The sequence below is a fragment of the Amblyraja radiata genome, chromosome 25, assembly GCF_010909765.2.
Source record: "Amblyraja radiata isolate CabotCenter1 chromosome 25, sAmbRad1.1.pri, whole genome shotgun sequence".
NCBI classification, from domain to species: Eukaryota; Metazoa; Chordata; class Chondrichthyes; order Rajiformes; family Rajidae; genus Amblyraja; species Amblyraja radiata.
In genome coordinates this window covers 24,167,838-24,195,670 of record NC_045980.1, presented here as the reverse complement: position 1 = coordinate 24,195,670, position 27,833 = coordinate 24,167,838, and the positions used below count along the sequence as shown (strand labels likewise).

The 27,833-nt window shown below is 46.0% G+C and overlaps 1 protein-coding gene across 2 annotated transcripts in view; it reads right to left on the bottom strand.

Annotated features, from left to right (window-relative positions):
* The window catches only part of depdc5 (DEP domain containing 5, GATOR1 subcomplex subunit), a 78,589-nt gene that overhangs the window by 8,911 nt on the left and 41,845 nt on the right, over positions 1-27,833 (bottom strand). For both annotated transcript variants that reach the window (XM_033043495.1, XM_033043497.1), the window contains exons 26-36: positions 25,031-25,191; positions 22,499-22,619; positions 20,946-21,113; positions 18,659-18,878; positions 17,543-17,676; positions 15,912-16,035; positions 12,480-12,646; positions 9,146-9,226; positions 8,317-8,449; positions 6,525-6,633; positions 4,760-4,984 (exon numbers count right to left, since the gene is read on the bottom strand). In XM_033043495.1, the coding sequence (XP_032899386.1) occupies positions 4,760-4,984; positions 6,525-6,633; positions 8,317-8,449; positions 9,146-9,226; positions 12,480-12,646; positions 15,912-16,035; positions 17,543-17,676; positions 18,659-18,878; positions 20,946-21,113; positions 22,499-22,619; positions 25,031-25,191 (1,643 nt within the window). The remainder of the gene's footprint in view (positions 1-4,759; positions 4,985-6,524; positions 6,634-8,316; positions 8,450-9,145; positions 9,227-12,479; positions 12,647-15,911; positions 16,036-17,542; positions 17,677-18,658; positions 18,879-20,945; positions 21,114-22,498; positions 22,620-25,030; positions 25,192-27,833) is intronic.

The following is a 27,833-nucleotide window of genomic DNA, read 5'->3' as shown; positions in this document are numbered from 1 at the left end:
GGAGATAATGATGCTTACATGATATATAATGATGCACATGATGTCTGTGAGAACCTAGTTACACCAGCTAACATCTTTAAATGCTGTTTCATGCAGAGAGCTCTGAAATGGGGGGACTATGTATAAACACAGCTGTAATTTCTACATGGTGAAACCAAAATGTATAAAAATGGCCTTTATTAAAATCTGACAATGTGTACTTTAACCACGTGTGATTTTTTTCAATTACAAATCTCAAATTGTGGAGTACAGAGGTAATTAAATAAATGATGGGTCTTTGTCCCAAACATTGTGGAGGGCATTGTACATATAGCATCTCAAGGCACTAAAAAATAGTATCAATGCTTACTCCATAAAATCCTCCAACTCCAGTGGAAGGACAAGTGATTTAACATCAGTCATGTCCCCAGCACTGAGGTGCTAGCTACACTCAGCTGGCTCTATTGGGCAGGCCGCATCATTCACATGACCAACAGCAGGCTCCTGAAACACTTTAATCCGAGGCCTATCCCGGGAAGAGTTTACCAGGTGGAGAGAGAAGATTCAAGGATGTACTCAAAGTTTTGTTCAAGAATTACAACATGTCCATCCTGGGAATCCCTGGGTCCATGACCGTTGAAGGTGAAGGAGGGGCGTTCGAGTAGGGAGTTCAAAGAAGCCCTGAATTATCAGCTGAAGGAATGCATCACCTCACAAACTACCCACCCACCCCATCAGCTACCTCATGCCCCACCTGTGCGTGAGGCTGGAATTCCAACATTGACATTATCAGCCATCTCACAATCCAAAAAAATCAGAGTGAAAGCAAGTCATCTTCAACTCTGAGGGGCCGTACCCAAGAGATCTAGACTTTGTGTTTTGTGGTAGTCTACCATTTTGGATGAGGAAGGATGTTTGATGTTGATTCTACCCTCTCCCAGTGTCCACACTTGCTCCTTTGGCAGTGATGGTTACATGCAGAGACCTTGGCTGATGTTATCCCCACCACAAGCGATCAATCTCCCTTGGGAACGGTATGCCATACTTCCTAATACCTGATAAAACTATCATATTGACATAGTAGAGCGTTTCCAGTCTATATAACCGATTAGGCACAAGGCCCGCAATAAGCCAGTCTCAGTCCCAAGTGTTTAAAAACAGAGATTCAGAGGGGTTTTATACAAACTGTGGAATTCCAACAAATATTCTCCATGATGAGTTCAGTTCACAACTCCACAAGCTCAACCCCATCCAGGGCCAAGCAACCTGCTTACTGGTGGTCCCATTAACATTCCTTAAAATTAACATATTAACTACCTATTAACGTTCAATTCCCACTGAATTGTGTACTGTCAACCAAAGATTCCATAGCGGAGCAAGATAGACCACTCCTTCTAAATGCAATGGGCTGACATGTAGTATGCAACGGAGCGGAACGTGGGCCTTTTTTCCATCTATTTCAGTAACCCGACCCGACCCGACTCGCAGTGTAATCAACGTTGCGGGGGAACAGTTTGTGTTAATAAATTATAATTCTGAATATGAGGAGAAGATTTTTATCAAATAACTTTTATTTTTACGAGGATGTTTCCGTAACCGGCTTCCGTCTCTGCACTAGTATCTTTGCTCCGCTAAGGGATCTTTGGTGCGGAGACGGAAGCTGGTTACGGAAATGGGGCCGAAAATTACCCATGAATCTGCCCGTGACCGTACTACGTCTTTTTCGTCGAGTGATCTATCTTGTTTGCTATAGGATCTTTGCCGTCTACAAAATGCCCAAGCTTCTCCTCCCAAACCCGTCACCTCTCCCACCAAGAAGGACAAGAGCAGCAGAGCAGGGGAACACCACCACCTGCAGGTGCCCCACTATCCTGACTTGGAAATATGTGGCCAATCCCCCCCCCATCATCACTGGATCTAAAGTTGGAGATCTTTCCCATATAATACTGGGGAATCATCTTCACCAGAAGGTCTGCTGCGGTTCAAATCGCCAGCTCACCATCACCTCGTCAAAGCTAATTTGGGATGGGCATCAAAGGCGTTGCCAGTATCACCTAGATACCAAACAATAAAGTCAAAGATAAGAGTGGCTAAATATTTCTCACACTGGGCATTGAGAGAAATCTACTGGTCAGCAGATCAGACAGCATTTAAAGTGATATGATACCACCTGTAACTGGTGTGTGGTGGTGAAGGTGGTGAATGGGGAGAAGAAACCAACATAAACAAAAAGATAGTGAGTACACTTGAGTACATCCAATAAATCAAACTATGCTGATGAAAATGAATACACTAACAAAGTAACATTGCAATAACAGCCACTGAGATTATTGTTACCTCTAATTAATTCCCCTTTTCTGGAGAGCAATTCATAGTGACCAATGGCCGACCAAGTGTATGTCCTACCTTGTGGCCCTTCTTGTGGGAATCTAGGTAGTTGGCGTGCATGGAAGTTTGACTGTAAGGCATTGCAAATGAATCTCACCTTGTTTCCAGGAAGGGCGGGTTGATGACGATCAGTAAAGGGAACGTGGGATTATTTCTCCATTTGCTAACCTGGCACAATTCTTCCCAATGCCCTTCCCTGGTAAAATCAACAGCTCATTCAAGGCAGATTGTGGGATCATTCCAGATGATTTAGCACCAAATCAGGAGTCTTTATCGCCCAGGAGTTGCAACTTTCAAGTTATTCCAAATACATTGCAAAAACATGCACCCAAATTTACCACACTGAAGTCAAAAGGGGGGAGGAAGCATGCAGGATAATCTGAAGGGCAGATTACTGGGACCCAAGGATAGTAAAACGGTTATTGATCATAGGGAGTTTGAGCTTGTTCCTGAGCTCTGTCACACACACAGTTCCACATCACAGGCTTCACGTAGAGAATCAGTCATGACGTCCAAGTATGGAACCAATGAGGTCATGTGGACAGTTTAGATTTAGTAAAGGCTTAATGGACAATAGCTAGTAATCAGAAGCCAGAAATGGAACAGATACATGAGGCCAACTTAACAGCTTGGTTGCGAAGAGCGACCACGTATTTCAATAGCCATTGGCTATCTCTGCTTGAAAGCAAGAGTGTTTTGTCACAATAAGCATTTGAGCACACATGGTTAGTAAAGCTTATTGGTCAAAATAGGTTGAAGAAATTCATAAATTCTGTTTCACCAGGCAGTCCCCACTTCTGATTACAAGGCCTTGTAGATAACTCATTGTGCGGAATAGAAGGGCCAGTTGTTTATACTTAGCCAAATTTAGGTTAAATCATAGCCTTTCTTAATGACAGACAGACAACACAATTACCGGCTAGAATGGAGGTCACAAGGTCATTTTCCAGTCAAATATAATTTTGATATTCCGCCACACTATGACTTTGGTGGTTTCAGACTGGCAGATTACCCGACATTAAAAGTTAATCTTTTAATTTGAAAGATGTTACACCAAATTTTTTTTTTTTTTTTTACAGTGAATCAGATTAATTTTAAGGGAGCATGGGAAATGTTGCATGGTAATGGGCATTGCAAGTTTAATGCAAGGCATGAAATGCGGCCCCACCAGGTTTCAAAGGGAGTGTGGGAAATGGCGCCCTGGCAAGTTTAAAGGGAGTGCAGGAAAAGGGGCCCTGGGAAGTTTAAAAGGGATGTGGGAAATGGGGCCCGGACAAGTTTAAGGGGAGCGCTGGAGCGCTAGGAATTTCAGAGTTCTGAAGCCTGATATCGGAGGGGGAAGAGTCTGGTGGAGCACATTTTCAAGTTTCTGTATCTTCTATCGGACAGGAGCAGGGAGAGGAGGAATGTCTAGGGTGGGACAAGTCTTTGGTTATGTGGGTTCTTCCATGAGCTAAGTTACAATTCATTTCTACCTCGTTGCAGACAGTGGACTTTAAGGAACTGATGTGCTACAATGCTGAGAACTATATTCTACCCTCTATATCTTCCCCCTTGCACTTAATCTATTGTACTTGAGTTTGAACTAATTGTACCCATGTATGGTATATCTGATCTGGTTGGATAGCAAATAAAACAAAGCTTTTCACTGTACCTTAGTACATGTAACATTAATAAATCTAAATCTAAACTGGAAGATTGGAAAGAACTAGTGTATGGGTGATCGTTGGTTGGCGCAAGCTCGATGGGCCTGTTTCCACACTGTATCTCTAAACTAAACTAAAATTATGGCCAGGGCCTCTACAATATCCTCCCAAAATGAAGACTAGTTAAGTCGAAGTTACACTGAAGTTGAATTTAACAGGCTTGGCTCCTTTCAATGTGAAACTAGTTTGGAAGTGTTTGGGCTATTCTGTTCAAAGCACCTTCTTCATGCGTTGTGTCTCCATTGTGGCAAACAAAGCACTTGGAGGCAGAAATGTATTTGTTTTCAATGCAAGCCAGAACACAGGACTCACTTGGCACTGAAACACTGCCACGCGCCGGCTGAAGATGCCAAATTAATAACAGTCTATGTTGTTTTTTGAGACAATGCAGAGGAAAAAGTTAAAATTTGAACAGAACATATGACACTTGCAAGACTATGTCCCTCAGCTGGGCATCTTATTTATTCCTGGAATGACCTTTATGAGAAGTGGTTTTGCTTTATAAAGACAGGCTGTGGGGACTTCAGGGAGCTGTGATCAAAGAGGGGATTCCTGAAACAGACACCATAGACGGACACAAATAAATAGTGTGAGCAGCCAATGTGCAGAATGGGAGGAGACAAATACTGTCCACATGACCTCATTCCCTTGGAGACTGTTCCGCGCTGCCTGTGGTGTGCATCTACCTAGTAGGGCAGCGGCTTGACTTCGTCCTCCAAAACTGCGGCTGAAGGAACTGTGCCTACTTGCATAGGATGCTGGCCTACTGGGTAACCACGGCAACAGGAAAGCAGGGATGTCGATGTGAAGTCGTTCTTCCGTGAGGAAGGCCACCTCAAACCACTTGCGCTGGAATGCAGCCAGGTCGTCCATTGTGGAAGTGTACCAGATAGTGGAAGACTGCATAATCCCTGCAGAGAGGAGCGGGGTGGAGGGTGGGAGCGAAAGAGAGTCACTTTGAAGGCGTTCAATGCACAGACAACACTCTCAGAAGTTAATCAGCCATTCTACCAATCATGCATTACATCATTGCCACAGGTGGTCATATATTTATCTCACTTAAATATAATACAGTGGGACTTCAACGGAAAAGAAAGATTTGCATCAATGTAACATCTCTGCACTTCCCTAGAGCACCCAAAGCATGTCACACCCAGTTGTATACATCTTAATCTGAAGCCAAGTAACATGTAGGAAATGTCACAAATGTTTTTGCACAAACATTTTGACAATGTGGTAAGGAACACATGGTAAAATGGTTGCAACACCAGGCTATCTGAAAATAAATTGATTGGTAAGAAGCAGTTAGTTAAGCGGCTGCCTGGCAGATCCAGAGACCAAAGTTCAAGCCCGAGTGGTGTTTGTGGGGAGTTTGCAAATTCTCACTATGATGGTTTTCCTCAGGCGCTTTGATTTCCATCCTGACCCAAAGATGCGCTGGTCAATTTGACTACGTAAATCATCGCAAGTGTATGTCTGTGATTGGAGAGTCAAGGGGGAGTTGAAAAAGGGGGCTGGTGAAAAAGAATATGCTGCAAGGAAATATGTGGGGGTTTGGGATTGTACTGAGAGCTGGTGGGCTGAATGGCCTCTTTATGTCATGAGAAATATGAGAATGTTGAAGAAGAAAATATGGCAAAAACTCCTTGCCATTTCTGGAACACAGTGACAGGAAAAGTGGCGCAGCGGTAGAGTTGCTGCCTGACAGTGCCAGAAACTCGGTGTCAATCCTGATTACAAGTATGTGTATGAAGTTTGTACATTCTCCCTGTGACTGCATGGGTGTTCTCTGGGTGCTCTGGTTTTCTCCCACATTTTAAAGACGTGCATGTTTGTAGGTTAATTGGCTTCTGTAAATCGTCTCTAGAGTATCGGATAGAACAAGTGTACGGGGATTGCTGTTTGGCATGGACTTGGAGGGCCGAAGGGCCTGTCTCCATACTGTATCTCTAAACTAAACTAAACTTGTTACATTGACCTGAAAGCTTGTTACACTGGAGGCCAAGTTGTGGCGTTGTGGGTTGTTGTGTTCATGCCTAGGGTGGATTGAGAGATGACAGTGCGATCACTAAGCCACAGACGATGACATTCAACCAAGTTTCATCATCAAAATGTGGCAACAGCAACCAGAGTGAAGTCAGGCATCAACAACTACTAAATCTATTGGGAAAACAGGGTAATGCTATTCACTCTCACAACTAACATTTACCACTCAACCATAACCATTAAAGTATGACAGTCCTCCGGTTATGCAAGTGTTCTGTGCACAGACAATAACATGTCTACCATCAAAGCAGCGGTGACCACTCATTAACCAGAAGTTCCTTTGTTTAGAAGCATTTTGGTTAATGGTGGGGATATGTACATGCTGAAGAAGTGTCTACTGTGCCTTAAGCAAAGGTTGCATCAATATATCAGTTACAGAATGGCGTCACTGAAGTACCCCGTTACCTTTTTCCGTGTCTTTGTCCGAGAGGAGTCTGTACAGGTAGAAACCATACACAAAAGCCCGCATGGATTCCCCGAAGGCGTGAACAATCAGCTGCTCATCCAGCATTTTCTGTACAAAGATTCACACAAAGCAACGGTCAATTTTACAGCAATGCAGTAAGTTTCCTTTCGAAGCTGCAGATTGAACATGCTCCAGAGATGTGAGTGCTTCACCATCAATTTACAGAGTCCATGCCAGCCCTTGGAATCATTACAAAAATCTCGTTCACCCACATATGTTCCCATTATTCATCAATGCTCTGATTTTCCTGCCACTCCCTCTACCCTGGGGGCAGTATAAACCAGCTCATTAAAGTACTGCGTTTCTTGATGACAAAAGCTTTTCACAGTACACATGACAATAAACTAAACTATGTAGAAAGTAACCCACTGGATCACAGGGAGAAGATTCAAAATCCACACAGACAGAATCGAGGTCAGGTTTGGAGCTGGGTCACCAAGCTTGTGCTGCCCCAAGTATCTGACTTCAGTTTATTCCAATTATGAGAAAACCATAGGTGCTGGAATCTTGATCAAAACACAATGTGCTGGAGTAACTCAGCGGGTCAGGCAGCATCTGTGGAGGCAACCTCTTGATCGGGTTGAGAAAGCTGGAAAGGATTTGAGGGTGGGACAAAGTCTGGCAAGTGATAGGTGGGGGATGGTCAGGTGGGTAGACAAAGGCTAGAGATGAAAAGGACACAAATGGGAGTCAGATAAGGGAAGGGAGTGAAATGTAAAGCCAGAGGGAGAGACGTAGGTGGAATGGGGGGGGGGGAGTGGTGGAATAGCGGGAGAAATGGGTATGCACTGAGATGGGGCCATATAGAAAAGAGAGAGGGGGGTGTTACCATAAATTGGAGAATTAAATGTTCATACTGTTGGGTTGTAAGCTACCCAAGCGGAATATGAGGTGCTGTTCCTCCAGTTTGCCTGTGGGCTCACTCTGACAATGGAAGAAGCCCAGGACAGAAGGTTGGTATGGGAATGGGAAGGTGAGTTAGCAACCAGGCGATCCAGCAAGCCTTGGTGGACCGAGCGCACGTGGGAAGGTGAGGAGGTAAGCAGCGAGACGATCCAAAACACTTTAGTCAAGGTAAACCTTGGGAAAAAGGCATCTTAAAAACTAAGGTGATTTCAAAAGGAAAAATAAAATTAATGGGTTGAAGATGTAAAAGTGCCTTTGGGAAGATGTGACAATGCAAGTAGATAACATGGTTAAGAAGGTGTATGCGATGCCGGCCTTCACGTCAGGGCCTGGAATACCTGAGCAGGTTGGTTACACACCAAGTTTATTAAAAAAATGGTCAGACTCAGCTGGAGTACTGCATGCAGTTCTAGTCACCACATTATAGGATGGATGTGGTTGTACTGGAGAGGGTGGAGGGGATTCATCAGGATGTTGCCAGAGATGAAGTGTTTCAATTACGAGAAGAGATTGGAGAGTCTAGGTCTATTTTCCCTGGAGCCGAGGAGTTGAGAGAAGAAGACTGAGGTAAAAACAATTGATCGAGGGTGTGGTTACGTGATGTCTGATGTCCACGTGAAGAGTGATTGCAGACTGGGACCTTGCCTGGTTTCTCCCTTCTCAGTGTGGAGAAATGTCAGCACGGCTGCGTGTTGATGAGGGCAATTGTAGGGCCATAAGTCAGCATAGCTGGGTCGACAGAAAGCAGGGCTCGCAGTAACCCTCCAGCAGGGCAGCGGTGCTGGGAGTGGTGGGACAGAGGTGCCATGTATATGCTCACTGTACCTGCATGATGTCAATGGCCATGGCCTGTGTCTGAACCCCTTCAACATTGCTGATCAGCCAGTGGGCCACTTCTGCACTGATGAAGCAGTTAGGGTGCAACCCCCTCTGTTCGGGAAGCAGTTGAATACCAGTTCTGGGAGTAAAGAGCGAAAATAAACTAAGAATTAATTCCCACAGGTTCATAAAACATTGATAAATTTACCTCTATGGTCAGTTTGCATCAATCTCACTGACTACTGGTCCAATCCCAGGCACAATTCCAAATACCACCTTCACATGATCCCACTTCTGGTCACTTTTCACTTGCCTCAGCCTAGTTCTGAATAAATTTGCCCTTTTATGGAAAGGGCAAACAGTGGCACAGTACTTATTTCATTCCTGTTTATCCTGCATACCCTTGGTTCACAAACTTTAATGTTGCACTGTAAACAATTCCCTTCAAGAGAATTTACTCCCTGTCATCTTTGCCCTCTTTCCAAGCAATGTGAATCCCAGCTCGTGAGCACAGTGCTCGGAAAATGTCAAATCCCAGAGCATCACAAGTGACCCAAGTCTGCACTTCCCGCAACACGGTAGACAGTGAAATGGCAACTACGTACATTTCTATACAAATGAAAAAAATATTATGCTACACAATTCATTTTCCAACAGTCTGTCCAAACAGTGGAACAGTACTTATTTCATTCCTGTTTATCCTGCATACCCTTGGTTCACAAACTTTAAATGTATGTCCTGTAAGCTGCTGGTATGGAATTTAACAGACAATGTTGCTGGGTAGAAGTCCTGTCCTCACATGCACACAGGCCACAGTTGGAGATTTGGTACTCACGTGGGGTGCTTCATTGTTTCCAGTATCTCTGCCAGAGATGATGCGGAGGTCAGTGCACTTGCAATCCCAGAGGCCAGCTGGCTACAGCAATGTAATAAAACATACTTAATATTTTACATGTAGTACACAGTCATATAAACAAAGTGTAAAGTGGCTTATGATGGAAGGGCATCTGTCACCTCTCCAGCCTGATGTCTTTTGGAGAGGGGGGTCCTGGTTTATAGACAATAGGTGGAGTAGGCCATTCGGCCCTTCGAGCCAGCACTGCCATTCACTGTGATCATGGGTGATCATCCACAATCAGTACCCCGTTCCTGCCTTTAATAAGCATACTCCAAAGAAACATCCTTCCACTCCATCCACCTTATTCCCTCTTTCATACATTTTTAAAAGACCCTAACAAGATCTTTGCTCGAGTTAGCAAGTTCCATCACCCTGTAAAGTTGGGAATTTGAAATTCACCAGTACATACAATTACCCTAAATATATCACATCTCCCTGTTATTTGCCTACATATAATAATTACAATTGATTGTAAGTACCATTGATTAAAGTACCATTGATACCTATTATACACCCCCAAGTAAAATGACAACTCCCTCTTTGTTCCTAATCGCTAACCATATGGTCTCATTTGATGAACCATCTCGGATATCCTTCCTCAATACCAAAGTAATGCATTCTTTGACTAGCAGTGTAAAGCCATGTCCTCCTTTACTCCTCTCCGTCTAACCTGAAAATGATATACCCTGGATACTGAGTTGCCAGACCTGCCCGTCTTTCAACCATGTCTCAGTGATGAAACCAATGTCATAGTCCCACATAAACACTTGAGATCATTCACCTTACGAGTTAAACTCCTTGCATTAAAACAGCTGCAAATGTTGCTTTGTATTCCCCTCATGTGCATCTACTCTCCTTCTCTGCCGACTGCACTTACAAACTTGATTACAATCAAATCAAACTCAAGTACAATGGATAAAGTGCAAAGGGGAAGATACAGAGTGTAGAATATAGTTCTCAGCATTGGAGCGCAGCAGTACCATAGGCAAAGTCCAATGTCAGCAATGGGTTAGAGGTGAGTTGGACAGTACCCTAGCTTATTAAATGACTATTCAGAATCCTGATAACAGAGGGGAATAAGCTGTTCCCAAGTCTGGTGCTGCGTGCTTTCAAGCTTTCATACCTTCAGCATGATGGGATTAGGAGGAAGGAATGACCAGGGTGGGACAAGTCTTTGATTATGTTGGTTGCTTCTCCGAGGCAGCGTGAAGCATAGATTGAGTCAATGGTGTGAGTCTGGTCTGTGTGATGGACAGGGCTACATGTACAAGTCTCTGCAATTTCTTATAGTCTCAAGCCAAGTTGCAATGCAATCCGACAGTATGCTTTCTATGGTGTATCTGTAGATGTTTGTGAGAGTCATTGGAGATGCTGAATTTCCTCAGTCGCCTATCGAGGCAAAGTAGAGGTGGTTGTTGTGCCTTCTTGGTTGTCACTTCAGTTTGGTTGGTCCTTGGCAGCATTGGCGGAAAACCCGGGGTGGCCAGGGTTTCAGGACATGTCCCCTCCATGTTTTCAGAGGTGGGGGACGGTCCCCCTCACGTTACAAGCTTTAAATCTAATTCAGGGCGCACGGCTGATGCTTCCGATGCCTCGCGTGTGTGTGTGTGTGTGTGTGTGTGAGTGTGCACATGCGCGCGCGGCCGCCTAGAAATTGTGTCCCCCCTGACCCTCGGTCCTCTCCATGTTTTGAAAGCGGTTTCCGTCTCTGCTTGACAGATTATTGGTAACGTTAGCTTTAAGATCAAAACCATTCCTACCTAGGTGCCATTGATGCTCATTAATGCATCGATTCATGTACTCTACCACCCTCCTGAGATCAATAACTAGCTCCTCCGTCTTGCTGATAATAAGGGAGTGGTTGTTGTTCTGAAACCATGTTACTAACTTCTCTACTTCCTTCCTGTCCTGGTTCATGACCTGGCCCATCACAGTGGCGTCATTTGCAAACTCATAGATATGTCAGCTCTATCATCTAGCATGAGGGAAATTTAGTTCGTACTAACCTGTAGGTCTTTAGTATATGATATGAAACCAGAGGAAACACACATGGTCACGGGATGACAGGTGTCAACAGAGAATGACATTATGGGCGTCAGGTGGATTTCCAGAGAACATGGATAGGCGAAGAGTCTGAAGAAGTCTCCTGACTCGAAACGTGGCCTGTCCATGTCCTCTAGAGATGCCGCTTGACTGGCTGGGTTACTCCCCAGCTTTTCTCACGAGTCTTCATTACTCTATTTCTCAAAGGAAGACAGAAGCAGAGTCTTTGAAAAAAAAAACTGCTGGAGGAACTTAGCGGGTAAGGCACCATCTCTGGAGGAAAATGAACAGAAGATGTTTCAGGTCGGATCCCTTCTTCAGTCTCAGATTCAGAATATTTTTAAAGCAGAGTAAGGTGAACATTTGATCATCGTTGCTTTTTACATATCTTTCATTCATTTGTTCTGTGTACTGTCTATTTCGCTCGCTTCCTTTTCCCCCGACTCTCAGTCTGAAGAAGGGCCTTGACCTGAAACATCACCTATTCCTCTTCTCCAGAGATGCTGCCTGACCCACTGAGTTACTCCAGCTTTTTGTGTCCATCTTCGGTTTAAACTATCTTCTCCCGCTGTTGCAAGTTCCAGAGTTCATCAAAGCATTTCTTAGTACCTAGGTACATATGACAATAAGGTGTCATTGAAATATGATACCATGGTATCAGAACTAGGCTTTAATCAAAGGCTCAACCTTCTGGCCGCTTCAGTATCTACGCTAAAAAGAATGCAGCAAATATCTTTTCTTTCCATACAATAAATGAAAAGTTCTAATCTTTGCTGCTGTGAAATTCACTAAGTGATAATCCAGATGAGAATCAAAGCACATATTGCAAGGTTTGGAACAAAAGTTACACTTTACCAGATTAGGTAAAGCACAATTATGGTTAAAAACCCATGTATTGTCAAAATAATTTATATACGGATCCACAAGAAAAAAGGGACTTTCCTACATGATAGCAATTCTCAACTAGTTTGTAAACACAGCTTCAGAAATAAACACTGCCTTTACTTCCTAGAGATTATTGGTTTAAAGCAAACTTGAATTAATTCAGTATTCACATGATGCCTCAGGGCCAGCACAGCATAGCGGCAACATGGTAATGCAACAAGATTGAAGATTATTCCCAATAAATACTTATGTGTCAACTTGCATGAGGAGAGGAACAACTGAATATATTTGTGCAAGGGTGCACTGTGAATGACGATGTGACAATGATCAGTGATGATCTTACCTGCCCTCCACTGTGGTGGAAGCCAAAGACTGGTCCCCTGTAGTCTGAGTGATACCCATGGCAGAGTTCTGCACGTTGCCTGGTCTGTCTCCAGATGCAGCAGTGGACGCAGAAGCTGGGCTGTAATCAGAGTGGTCAGTGCCAGTTGACATCTGCTCCCCTTGGACCTGTGTGCGTATTAAAATAAACACACATATAAACACGCAGTTATGCTCCCGAGTCAGAGAGAAGGTGAAACTCAGTACTGAAACTAACCAGAGAATGAATCCAAGTCCAGCAAACCAAAATCCAAACTGTGCCAGGACAAACTAAACGTGGCCAATGACAACATTGAAATATGTTATGAGTGTTTGAAGGAATTAAAACCCTCTTTATTAAAACATTAATAAGTATACTTAAAAGGATCATGAAGAACAAGTAAAATACAAACTTTTTTTTAATAATCAGGTCACATTCTGGTAACTGCTTCACCTGCAGAGTTGACCTAATGTGCATAATTCTGGTAGTGTATCAATGTTTGCAAGTATACATTCCAGCAGATGGCTGCAACACCAGGGAGCCTGGTGTGTAGAGCTCTGCTCCCTCACCCGAGACAGGTCCAAATGTGGCCAACTGACACCCGCTCAACAGCACAACAGATGAAGTATTCAGCTCCTTCAAAATTCCGTCTGGATTTGCAACGCAAATTTTAAATAAGTCACAACAAAACTAGAATGAAGATTTTGCCCTCCAACACATGGATTCGGCAGTAAAAGGCTGTTAGAGGAAATGCAAAATGGTGAATTCAGAAGATTGTGGAACCTAAATGCCCCATTGTAACTGTGCTGTGCAGTAACAACTCTCTTCCATAAACTGCATGAAGCCCGATTTCATCCATTATTTCATGCAAAGTCTGTTGGAAAAAAAACTCAACTAGTTACTGGTGAAACTGCCAGGCTTTATCTTGATGCAAGATGCCTCTTGCACGGGGAATGCCACAAAGCCACCCTAGAATAGTAGCACATCTCTCCAGCTTCAACTTGTCGCCTTCCCAAATGACTGAGAGATAGAACATAGAACAGTACAACTCACGATGTCTGTGCCAAACATGATGCCAAGACCATATTATATCTACCTGCTTATAGTCCCTGTCCCTTCACCCCGTGCTTGGCTATATAGCAAATAGCCTCTGAAAGTCCACTAACATATCTGCCTCAACCACCAAACCTGGCAGGGCATTCCAGGCATTCACCACCCTCTGTGTAAAAAAAATGCCCTGCACATCATCTTTAAACTTTATCCCTCACACTTTAAATCTATTCTCTCTATAATTTGATTATTCCATCCTGGGAAAGAGGTTCTACTCTATCAAAGCCTCTCAAATTGTATCAGATCTCCTCACAACCTCCGGCGTTCCAGTGAAAACAATCCAAGTCTGTCCAACCTCTCCCTGCAATTAATACCCCCTCCACATTTGATCTCCCAAAGTACAACCACCTTGCAATTGTTCGGATTAAACTCCATCTGCCCTTTCTCCGCCCATTTCTGTAGTTGATCTGTATCCCACTATAAACCTTGACAGTCTTCATCGTAATCTGCGACCCTGGCAATCTTGGTTTCATCTGCAAGCATAATAATTAACCCGTCTACATTTATGTCCCAGTCATTTTTACATATCACAAACAGCTGATAGGTCCCGGCACAATTCCTGCGGAGTTCTACTGGTGACAGTCCCCCAACCTGAATATTGTCCTTCCACCAGCATCCTCTGTCTTCTATCAGTATGCCAGTTCCAAATCTATACGGCCAAGTCATTATTAACCTTGTTCATTGTAATCACCTGGATCAGCCTACCATAGGGTTCTTTATCAAATGGCTTACTAAAATAGGGACGTCAGATGGCACAATGGGCTAAGTGTTCGGCTGGCGACCGGAAGGTGGCCGGTTCGAATCCCGCTTGGAGTGCATACTGTCGTTGTGTCCTTGGGCAAGACACTTCACCCACCTTTGCCTGTGTGTGAATGTGTGTGAGTGATTGGTGGTGGTCGGAGGGGCCGTAGGCGCAGAATGGCAGCCACGCTTCCGTCAGTCTGCCCCAGGGCAGCTGTGGCTACAGAAGTAGCTTACCACCACCGAGTGTGACTGAGGAGTGAATGAATAATGCGATGTAAAGCGCCTTGAGTATTAGAAAGGCGCTATATAAATCCCATCCATTATTATTATTATTATTAAAATCCCCTACCCTACACACATCGATCACCTTTGTCACCTCCTCAAAAACTCTATCGTTAGTGAGACACGCCCTGCCTTGTAGTAAGCAATGTTGACTGGCCCTAATGAACTAATTCTCCTCCAAAAGGGAGTAAATACCATCCCAAAGGATCTTCTCCAATAACTTCCGTGCCACGAATGTGAGGCTCACGACCTATAATTCCCTGGATTCTCCCTACTTCCCTTCTTAAATAAAGGAACAACATTAGCTACTCTCCAGTCCTCCAGGACCTCGCCAGTTGCAAGCGAAGATGCAAAGATCTTCATCAAGGCTCCGGATATCTCCTCCCGTTGCCTCTTTCAATAACCTGGGATAAATCCCAACAGGTCCCGGATATTTGGGGGGGGGGTAGGGGGGGTAAGAAACCAGTGTAAGGTCAGACAGGGTTCAGGGGAAGGGAGTGTGGGAGGAAAAGTAAGGTGAGGGAGAATCATGTGGGGTGGGCGGCAGGGGAAGAGAATGGGGTTCATTTGCAGAAGTTACCTAAAATTGGAGAATTCAACGCGCAATCATATTCCAATTGGGTTGGTGGCTAGTGGAATATGAGGTGCTGCTCTCCAGTTTGCATGTGGTTCAACTTATGGAGTTGTGATCTTTATCCCCAAAACACACTTCCACTGAAACACCAATCACCTGACCAGGCTGATTTCCCATCACTGGTCAAGTATGTTTGTTCCATTCTCAAATGTCTCCCTCTTGGATAAACTTCACAAATTCTGCCTCATGGAAGCCTTTGGCACTGAGCAAATCCCAGTTAATATTGGGGAAGTTGAAGTCGCCCACTGAGACAACCCTGTTGCTTTGGCATCTTTTGGAAATCTGTCTTCATATCAGTCCCTCTATCTCCAGCTTACTATTCGGAGGCTTATTGTACAATACCATCGAGTGCTTGCACTGTTCTTATTTCTAGGATACATCCATATCGTCTCAGTGGACGAACCTCCCAGTATGTTCTCTCCGAATGCCGCTGCGACTAATCAGTCTCCCTGATGAACTCTTCCACATCTTTTGCCGCCCTCTTGATCTCGTCTGAAGCAACGAAACCCCAGAACATCGAGCTGCCAGTCGTGTCCGCCTGATGACCAGGTTTCCACAGATCCTGAAACAAAGGTCCCGTGCACCCTGGCACACTTCGGCATCATTACAGGTCAAGTGTGATTTACACACCCGAGTTCTTTTACCTTCCTCGGGCTGTCCACGTGTGTGGGAGTGATCACAACATTGGTCCCCGAGTGTGCAGTGCTCTCAATGGTAAAGGCAGTTCCTTTCCCAGAATATGCCGCTGCCTGGTGCTCCTCAAAGCTCCTGGTGAAATTCAAAGAGAAATCAGTTTCCTTTTTTCATTTCAACGTGAAGCAAAATTCGTAGCTGGGGCACACAATCCAGGGCAAGGTCAGTCCCACTCACAACTAGGATCTCTAAAGACATGGATTTCATGCTCACCTTCCAGTCATGAAATGAGTTTAATTATACAAGTCATTGTAATTGAATTACGCATTCCATTTACATGTAACACCTCACGGTGCTACTTTGGGACAAGAGATTTTTTTCCCCCCCCAAATTGCAAAGTTCTGCCAGGAATCTCCAAAGAAAGGCTCAGTTGCACATCCACCCTTCCATCCAGCTGCACCCTTGTCAGTCACAATGCAAGCAAAAATGTACATGCACAAACATTGCAAAGTCAAGCTTTTAGCTTCAATTGCATTGGCATTTTATCATAAAATGTTATCAATCTAAATGCCTGTCCCCATCATCTGTGCGGATTTACAGTAATGCCCCTCAGATCCATAGGAATTTGCACTGATGTCCCTCAAATCCACAGGGATACATATTCCTCACATTAGGCTGAAAACCTAGGAATCAATTTAGTTTTTTTTGTTTAAACAGTCACGTTGGAATTAATCTAAATAAAACTAAATGCGAAAATTAGCTATTATGGCATAGTGTATTATTTATGGTACGTAGAACATCACCCAGATTGCAATCTAAATTACAGAGAGGTTCATAAGTTATAGGAGCAGAATTAGGCCAATCAGCCCATCATATGAAGAAAGACTGGATAGACTCGGCTTGTACACGCTAGAATTTAGAAGATTGAGGGGGGATCTTATAGAAACTTACAAAATTCTTAAGGGGTTGGACAGGCTAGATGCAGGAAGATTATTCCCGATGTTGGGGAAGTCCAGAACAAGGGGTCACAGTTTAAGGATAAGAGGGAAGTCTTTTAGGACCGAGATGAGAAAATCATTTTTTACACAGAGAGTGGTGAATCTGTGGAATTCTCTGCCACAGAAGGTAGTTGAGGCCAGTTCATTGGCTGAATTTAAGAGGGAGTTAGATGTGGCCCTTGTGGCTAAAGGGATCAGAGGGTATGGAGAGAAGGCAGGTATGGGATATTGATTTGGATGATCAGCCATGATCATATTGAATGGCGGTGCAGGCTCGAATGGCAGAAATGGCCTACTCCTGCACCTATTTTCTATGTTTCTATCAAGTCTACTCCACCGTTCAATCATGGATGGTCTATCTTTCCCTTTCAATCCCATTCTCCTGCCTTCTCCCAATAACCCCCGATGAATGAAGTTTGATGATGCTCTGAACACTCAATGGAAACTGAATGGAGCCCAGGATAGGACCACCTCCTCTTCTCGCAGCTTCCCAACCCATCACAGGATTCCAAACTCTCTAGCCCTTCCTTCACTGGTAGGGCAGACATGGATGGGATATGACTGAGGGAGGAAAATTAAACTCCAAAGTCATTTGCTGACTGAAACCATTCAGTAACTAAGAACCAGTTGTTGCAGCATCTCACCTTTGGTTGGCCTCCATCTCCAGCAACGCTGACAAAACTGAAGTCCCCTTTTTCCCAAGTTGGGGACCCGCTGGTTCGGTGGGATAGCTCGATAGGGAGCCTGTCACCTGCAGGCCTTTAATAGGGGTTACCTTCTGAAATGGAGAGGAACATCTGTGTTAATTGAACATCGTGCAGAGTCTTTGTCGGGAAAGCTCCAGTTACAGCGAATAAGAGGTCGGGTAAAACTGGGTGAGAATCAGTCTCAACAAAAAAACAAAAAACACGGGTGAAAGGCATAGCCCCGGTTTGCTATTTGCTTGCTGGCAATTCTGAATCTGTGCAGACAAAACCATTAAGTGCTGGGAATTCAATAAGTTTGATTAGGATAAGAAAATCAAAGGGCTTGAGCTATCAGGAGAGTCTGGATAGATTTTGATTGTTTCCCCTGGACCGATGGAGGCTGAGGGGGTGATTATATAGTCCAATCAAAATATAAGGGGCATATACAAGGTAAATGGTCACATTTTTCAGAGAAATGATGTACAGGACTGTTTCCATGCTGTATGACTAGGACTGGGTGGAAGATTGCAACCTTCACGTGGTCTGCCTTGTATCGACGAATGCAATCAACCCGGCGTGCACAATCAAATAGAACAAGTTGTCCTACAACTTTAGGCTGTGCACACCATACGCAAGAAGAAGACGACTCTAGGACTGGTTGCTTAATGCTTTTGGTTACAGGATTTTCACACAAGAGATCTGGGGCAGTGTGGTTGTGTGAGGAGGTGGTGGGGGGCGAGATGAAGTGTGGAGAGGTGGGTGCTGTGAGGAAGAGATGTGTGGGAGGAGGCGGGAGGAGTTGAAAGCTGTGAGAAGTGATGATCTGTTAAAAGGATCATCACAGGAGGCTGTTTGGACTGAAATGAGGAATAAAAACGGGATGTTCAGATGCTGGTTTAAACCAAAGATATACAGAAAAAGCTGGAGTAACTCGGCAGGTCTCGTGACCGCATCTCTGGAGAAAAGGAATAGGTGACGCAATCAAGCCCACTGATCGATTGTCTACACTCTGCTGCTTGAGTCAGCAGCTGCCAGCTATTGGTGCTCGGGTAGGGAGTGATGGGACAGCCTCACCCGTATAATCCTGTCAGACCGATGCCTTCTCCGAATCCGATTCAAACCCTCCACGAATCGAATGAAGCCTTCTAGCAGCTGCCACTCCTCCTGGTCCGAGCGCAGCTTCTCCCCGTAAACGTCACAGTGGCTCTCGCCCTCCGTGATCCGCTTGGTGGCCGTGACGCAGGCCGGCAGCAGCAGGAACCTCGTGCGCCAGAACTTCAGCGACTCGATCAAACTGAGGAGCACAAGATCATAAGAAAGGGGAGAGGCTATGCAGCACCTCGCCACCATTCACTGGAGTAGCACATCCATCACCGTGCACGCTTCCTTCAATCCCTTGCGCCAAAGGGTTTATCACCACACCTTTGATGTCCTCTATGATGGGGCACCCACAGCGTAAGATTCACATCCCACAGAAGACATTCCCCATCTTAGTTGTAAATTGCTGATCTTTTTGCTGGACTACCTTGGACTTCTCTCCCCAATCCACTCCAAGATTGGACCTTTGCTTCCAACTATTTCCAGCCGCCTGTGAATCTTGTGAGTTTTAGCGGGATCCACCTCTCATTCGTCTAACGTCCTATCCATGTCAGGCCTTTCTTCTCAGTTTCTCCTCGGCTCAGGAAGCAGACTGGTAAATCCATTTGGCACTGCCACCAACATAAGGAGGCCAACACCAATGTTGACTTGCAGCAAAACTTCCTTACGCCTAAACACCAATTTCCTTGCAACAAAGACCAACGTACCATCTGACTTACAACTTATTTTGCCATCTCCACACACCGCAGTATGTTTCCAAGTATCAACGTACCAAAATCCCTCAGGACAGCCACATTTAATAAACTCTCACCATTTACAAAATGCTAGGTACACAAAAATGCTGGAGAAACTCAGCGGGTGCAGTAGCATCTATGGAGCGAAGGAAATAGGTAACGTTTCGGGCCGAAACCCTTCTTCAGACTGATAGGGGGTGGCGGGGAGAAGGAAGGAAAAGGGAGGAGGAGGAGCCCGAGGGCTGGGGGATGGGAGGAGACAGCTCGAGGGCTAAGGAAGGGGAGGAGACAGCAAGGGCTAGCAAAATTGGGAGAATTCAATGTTCATGCCATCTGGATGCAGGCTCCCCAAGCGGAATATGAGGTGCTGTTCCTCCAATTTCCGGTGTTGCTCACTCTGGCAATGGAGGAGACCCAGGACAGAGAGGTCGGATTGGGAATGGGAGGGGGAGTTGAAGTGCTGAGCCACCGGGAGGTCAGGTAGGTTCTTGCGGACCGAAACGATCGCCCAACCTCCGCTTAGTCTCACCGATGTAGATCAGCTGACATCTAGAGCAGCGGATGCAGTAGATGAGGTTGGAGGAGATACAGGTGAACCTCTGTCGCACCTGGAACGACTGCTTGGGTCCTTGAATGGAGTCGAGGGGGGAGGTAAAGGGACAGGTTTTGCATATCTTGCGGTTGCGACGGAAAGTGCCCGGGGAGGGGGTGGTACGGGAGGGAAGGGAAGAATTGACAAGGGAGTTGCGGAGGGAGCGGTCTTTGCGGAAGGCAGACATAGGGGGAGATGGGAAGATGTGGCGAGTGGTGGGGTCACGTTGGAGGTGGCGGAAATGACATAGGATTATTTGTTGTATTTGCCGGCTGGTGGGGTGAAAGGTGAGGACTAGGGGGACTCTGCCCTTGTTGCGAGTGCGGGGATGGGGAGAGAGAGCAGTGTTGCGGGGTATGGATGAGACCCTGGTGCGAGCCTCATCTATGGTGGAGGAGGGGAATCCCCGTTCCCTGAAGAATGAGGACATTTCAGATGCCCTGGTTACAAAATGCTCTTTGCTTTCATCGCCTTCCAGCCAAAACATATAATCTCAATTTCCTGCTTTACACTTGAACGCTACATTTAAGGCCACTATTTAACCTGTCTATATCCCTTGGCAATGAAAGTTCCCCAAATGGTGCACGGGACTTCAGATTCCCACCTTCAGGGGAAATAACAGGGTAGATGTCGAGATGTTTGCAGCAGTGGGAGAATCTCAAATGAGGATACATCTTTATGTGATTAGGGGGTGGTCATTCACAACTGAGGCGTGTGTGGGAACTGCTTCTAATTTCTTATTCAAGTTTTACTGGGAATTTCACTGGCTTTAATGTTTAGTGCCATGAGTGACATAGGCCGATGCTAGTGCTGAACTGAGTGGAAAAACATGATATCCTCGCCCTGACTGAGAGATGGGGGGGGGTGGGACCATAGCAGAGAGGGACTCCTTCCTCGGGTTGCACAGCTGGGGTGGGTGGCTTGCGGGGACACATACCTGAAATCCTCGGAGCCTGAAGAGCAGATGTACTGATCCAGATAATTCCATTTGTAATCCTCCAGCCGCTCGTGGGAGAACTCCACCCAACAGGACACAAACTCAATGCTGGAATGTGGGGGGCAGAGGCTGTAACTGTACTGGATCTGAGCCGATTCATACGGGTACCTGAAGGAGACAAGTATGGTCAGAGTCAGATCAATGTTCTTCCCAGTTGAGGCATGTCCTCATTCTCCAACCCCACCCCCTCCCAAGCTTTGCTAGAATAAGGAACAAACAGCAATAGGATTTGATGGATTATAAACACGTTGTTTTGACCTTCACATCATTTTCTAACTCTCTTCTCTCCTCAACATGGTAAAATACAAGGCAACATTAGCGAGTCGTCCGAGTTTCCTGGATGATGTAGTACTCTCGCTGCTTCGGTGGGAAACCATTCCAAATGGTCTACTACTCTTCCCTCTGTGCATTTCTATTGCGTCAAATCTCCTGTCTCCGCACTGCTCTGCAGTTCCCCAGTCAATTTTTCCTCAATACACATTCCCTAAAAAACACACACACTGAATCATCCAAATTACACCCACTAACTGTGTCCCCCATGGTTTGTAAAGATTTCCCGTGCCGTTAATGTGGTGTTGCAAAGAACCCAAATGCCACAGACAACTAGGTAACAAGAAGGCAGAGGGTCTGTTTTGGAGTTGACCAAGGGCAGAGTGAAGCAAGGGAGCCCCATCTGCACAGACAACAATCAAGAATCTTGGAGTGCAGGGAGCGTAGAAAGGCCTTCAATATCAACATTCAATTGGAAGATGGCGTCCGATCAGAAACATTCGCACGTGACACTAGTGCAGCAACTTGGATCATGCCTCCCAGGGCTGAGAGTCGTTTAATGAGTTATTATTTTAATTAAAAATATCTAAAGCACGGTACTGAAGAAGGGTCTCGACCCGAAACGTCACCTATTCCTTCGCTCCATAGATGCTGCCTCACCTGCTGAGTTTCTCCAGCATTTTTGTCTGTCGATTTTTCCAGCATCTGCAATTCTTTCTTAAATCACGGTACTAGTGAGCACACAAGACTGGCGATGGAACACAGGGGCATGATATATCATAGTTCAAACATGCTTTATTGGTTGCAGTGTGCTTTGGGATGTCCCAGGGTTGCAATGGCTCCATTTAAATGCCAGTTATTGTGCTCTTTATCTTTTTAGAAATACAACAGTTATTTCACAACAAGGGCAGCATCCAGCTTAGGCAAACACAACAACCTCACAGATCCATGCTCAGCTGAGATTCTTGCTGCTGAAGCCATCATCCTTGCCTCATTTCACTAGGTTCACACCAACCCAAGTCCTGCACCACATATTAAGAGTGGGTAATGCCGCGACCTGGGTAAAGGGTACATGTTGCCCCAGATCTACACTCATTCCCAACTTCAGGTTGTGATTTCACTTAACTTTACCGAAAGTTAGAACAGTGCTTACTGTTTGTTGATCAAACTACCCAGACACTAGGCAGGTTAACGTCTGACTGGAGCCCTTACATACCACTTACTTGGGTAAGTAGCGAGTGACAGTGATTATCTTGTCCTTCAGGCAGACCTTGTGGAAGGTGCGCCCCATGCTCAGCCAGTATGAGATCTCCTCCTCTTCCAGCTTGTTCCTGGACACCAGGCCTGCAGGTACAGCGAATAAACCAGTGATTACACATCGCCACTGAAGAGAGCCATCAGGTGAACCCGCAAAGTGCTGGTGTTAATTAACACCTTGCAGTTGGCAGTGGCATCCAAGCAGAGTCATGGACGAAAGAGATCAATCTGATCCCAGTGGTGGCTCCGGGAGATATGAGAGTTGGAGACGCCCCCCCCGGACAGGCTTGGTTTGTGGCTGGAGGGGTCAGCAGATTTCTTCACCTAGCTGGTACTTCCGTTTTCGTCATGAGCTTGTGTGAACATATCCACTATCCCAGCATGAGTAGATGATTAATAATTTGAGCTCAGGGTCCCCACTGACTTATTGAAGCCCAATTCTCCCTGGCACCTTTCACTTCCCAGACTTAAGACTTTTTTCCATGCATGAGAACCTAGAGGTTAAGGAGTACTGATGTAGAACAGGCATGGCGAGAACGATCGACTCAAATTGGGTTACAGGGTGCTAGGTTGTCCCAGACAGGGAAGCACTTGATTTTCATTCTGTGTGGCTGAAATAGACCATAGAACAGTATAGCATAGAAACAGACCCATCCGCCCTCAATGTCCTCTGCCGAACAATATGTCAAGACAAACATTTAGCTGCCTGCACATGATCCATATCCCTCCATTCTTAGCATATCCATGTGCGTATCCAAAAGCATCTTACATGCCACTAACCTACCGGCCTCCACCATTACCACCCATGGCAGTGCATTCCTTGCCCCGCATATCTCCTTTAAACTATACCCCCTAGTATTGCCCATCGTGTGAGTAACGCGAGTGACCGGCTACCCTATTTATGTATTTCATAATTTTTATATACATCTATCAGGTCTTACCTCAACCTTGGATGTTCCAGAGAAAACAATAGAAAAGTCTTTCCAAACTCTCCTTGTAGCTAATAACTAGTCTGCTCAAATCCAGGCTTCATTCTGGTAAACCTCCTCTGCACCCTTTCCTAAGCCTCCACATTGTTCCTGTAATGATGCAACCAGACTTGCATGCAATACTCCAAATCCAGCCTAACTAAGTCATATAAAGGCGCATCATGCGTTCCTGACACTCATACTCAATGCCTTGACCAATGAAGGCAAGCATACCATATGCCTTCTCTACCACTCTAAAGTGAAGTTATTCTTTGCAATATCTGGAATCAGGCGAGGAGTTAAGATCATTACAGTATGATGCCGTGAGACCAGAACATTGATGTGCGAGTGGTAAAGTAACTTGGCTACTGCCAGAAAGTGCTGCTGGTTTCAGATGCTCAAGCTCCTGGAGATGGATCAGTGCAGGGAGGAACTAAGTGGAACTAGGGTGTGAATTTACTGACAGCTTCTATAACCTGCAGCCAAAGGACAGAACACTGTCTCAGCACCCCAGTCCTGGACCAGACTGGGCCTCAGCTAGAGGCTCACCGATGGTGGGCACTTTCTGTCAACATCTTTACCTGATACACAAAATGGGGGGAGGTAGGCATTCAGCCACTCAAGTCCATTCTATCAGAGACTGTGGCTGATCCAATTCCATCTAGCTGCAGTAACCCTTCACCCCTTGAAATTCAAGAATCCGCCTGAAAAATGTTCAAAGACTCTGTTTCCACTGAACTCAAAAGACTCGTGACCTTCACAGAGAAACAAAATTCACCCCACATCTGTCTCAAATGTGCAACTCCTTATTTCAAAATGGTGGTCGCGAGTTGTAGATTCAACCACATCAAAAAGCAACACCCTGTCTGGGCCCCACCAGGATCATCTATGTTTCCCTCGAACATTTTTCTCCCACGTTCTTTTCTCAGGTGCCAAACTCTTCCTGATAGAGCCGGTGTTTCACAGCTCCATCGACCCAGGATCCACTCTGACATGTGGATTTTCCTCGGGAGCCCCTGGAAAGTCAACTGACCCCTGTAAATAATCCCTCGTGGTTAGGTGAGGGGTGGGATCTGGGAGGAATGAGAAAAGAATTTGGAAGGAATCGAGTGGGTTCAAAGGAAATGGGTGGTTAATGGGTTGGCATGGACTCTGTGGGCCGAAGGGCCTGCTTCAGGACAGTAGCTCTCTAGTCCATGAGTCTTCCTTCCCTGGCAGTGACAGGACAGGGCATGTTTATAAGCTAACTCCTACACCCCATCAATCAGCAATCCTTTGCCTGCTGGCTCAACTGATGACCATCTCCAGGCTTCTCCGCAGTGTGGTCAGTGGAGCTTCAACCCGCAGCAACTCACTTCTCCTGCCTGCCCCCAGGGAACAGTGGAGCTGTGAGAGAATCTGCCAACAGTGAACTGTTCCACAGTGGCCGGGACCGAGCGCTTGTTGCCCCACCTCGAATATACAGTCTTGTAGGTGAACCACAGGTGGCGCGGATCACCATGTCAGTGAGGATCCAGCGAGGCTACTTACCTCGTGTGTAGAGGGGGCTGCTGCTGAGGGGGGCCGGGGCAGCGGTGGTGGTCAGCTTTTTCTTGGGCTGCACGATGATCTGGTAGCCCTGCATGAGCCGCTGGCAAATAAACTCCTCAAACACTTGCTGGGCAGACATTATTGGACCATCCTCATCTCTCCTGAAGTGACCAGAACAAACAGATCAGAAAACGCTTCACCCTCTTCCCCCTCCGCAATGCACGCACCACCTGCACCGACAAGAGGGTGGGAACTCACAAAACCCTGGGCAAGGAGAAAACTAGTGGGCAATCCACCCGCAAGGAGATCCATGCTCTCCGTTTTATTTTTTTATTTTGCACTACCTGGTGTATGTATGTATGGCGTGATTCGCCCAGATAGCCCTGCATCGTGGTACACAACACAAAACTAAACTAAAACCATTACCAATCTCTCATCCTTTGCTGCTATCTCGTCTGAATGTGTCTCCTCTCTGTGAGCTCCATCACCGAGCCTGCCCACCCGCTAGTATCAAGGAAGCCCTGCTCATCAATCAATCAATCAATCAAGATTTATTCATCACATACACAATAACAATAAAGTGCAGTGAAATGAATTTGCCAGCAGCGGTACAATAAAAAAGAACACACAATACACAATATACATTTAACACAAACATCCACCACAGCACGCTTCACTGTGGCAGAAAGCATCGTCCTCCACTCTCCCCCGCGGTCGGGACAGCAATCTCCGCAGTCGCCGAAGCGGGCGGCCAGATGACAGGCCGGTCTCGTCTGGAAGGTAAGTCCCGTTGGCTTGCCATTTCTCTCCATTGTCACTGACCCACATGACTGTGTCAGATTCCTCGGGATGGTCGTGGTGGTGTTATACAGCTCTCCAACTCGGGACACCATGGCCCATCACAAAGCACTTCTGCTCCTCAATCCCTTTGGCCACCTCTTTCAACTCAGGGAGTCGGAAACCCTCATCCACAGGTTAGCACCACAAACTCGACTGCTGTGCAACCAAGCCAGGGCTGGTGGTGTGCGAACCCCTGCTTCTGTGCACCACCTCTCTCAGACCAGGTGCCGCCATTGTCACACTCCTCACAGTCACCAGGGGCGGAAGGGCAGCAAGCTACGGACAGCAGCGAGTTAATGAGAAATGACCAGGTGCAAATCTGGCGAAAGTGTTATCCTTGCTCACTGGAAGGAGCAGATGCACTGGGGGGTGATTCCACACGCCGTGGAATTGCACCATGAGGACCTTGGTTTGGACACCCCCCCCCCGGTCACTGGTCCAGCTACAGCTGGGACTGAGGTACCTCCTCCCCTTCTATCGCTATGTTGCAGCCACAGTCAAGTATATTAGAGACAGCACACACACAGTAGGTTGAAGCGCAGTGGGCTCAACATGGATATGATGGGCCAAAGGGTCTGTTTCTGTGCTGTGGGTCTCGATGACTGCTCCCTACTTCATTATAAAGCACAAGCCATTCACCCTCTGCCAGCATATCAGCAAATATCCACCGGGAACAGACAGGGCTGTGAACTGCTCTTAATATGAAGCTGCTGAAGTGTATCAAACTGCTGCAGCTGCTGCTGAACAAGCGCCTGTCACTCTCTCATGGGTGCTCTCGGGATATGAGTGATTCAACCCTCGCACTGCAAGAGTGAAAGGCAAGAAAGTGAACCCTGGCTGCCTGGAGCATTGCCTTCAGGATTTAACCCACGATGACCAGGACTTGCAGTGTGCGTGGGGATATCCCTGCTGTGGGACCTGAAACGTCACCCATTCCTTCTATCCAGAGATGCTGTATGTCCCGCTGAGTTACTCCAGTATTCTGTGTCTATCTTTGGTACATTTGACAGGCTGGAGCTGCGGTCTCTGCACAACAGCGACTGGTCTTCCCAACCCTCATTGCTTCTGATGGTGTGAGGTATAAATGGGGCCACACACTCACTGATGGCACAGGCTCCGAATTGATGCTCGATCCCAGAGACTGCAGCACATTATAAAAAAATGACAACTGTCGTGCTCAGCTCCCCTCTCAGAAGCACAGGACAAATACACCAATGTGAAGGACAGGCTGTTACTCTGAGGATCTGCAAGATTTTGGTAAACATGACCAACATACTGGGAGGATTTGATGATACCTGCATAGGCTGCCTTTGTCAAGAGACTTTGCTCAGGAGGGAGAATTTTACTGGCTGCCGGAGTTGACAGGAATGTGCAGAAGGCATCAGACTCTGTCCAAAACCGGCTGAGGTGTGGGACATCCAAAGCGCGGGTAAGATCACAATCTTGAAGATTGGGGCGTGAAGAGCTGCCCCCAGTAAACCACAGAATCAAATGTCACATCATTTGCTTCAAATGCGGTGCATTCTCAGTTCAAAGTGAAGCCTCAAAATGACTTCCAACCCCAACTCCCCCCACCCTCACTTTGCTTGTCAGAAGCTGCTACATCGCTGCCATCTGCTGGAGTGAACAGGAGCTCCTGGTGAATCATCACCTGCAGTTCAAAACACAGAAACTGTGGTCTCAGACAGTTTTCTCTGCCAAAATCCACTCCCCAGATTGTAAACACATCAGGCAGGTCAGCTCATTTGTCTTCACTCTGCTGAAAGTAAGAATTTTAGTGGTATTTTTAGCATAAAGCAGACCATTCACTGGCACGAGTTACCAAGCTAGTGGGGAATTATTACATTTGTGAAAATCATCACTTACTATATGTCATCCGTACTCCACCCAACCAGTCGTCAGTCCACACCACCTTCAGTACAAGATGCGTTATATCTGTATCACACCCCAATACTACACCCTC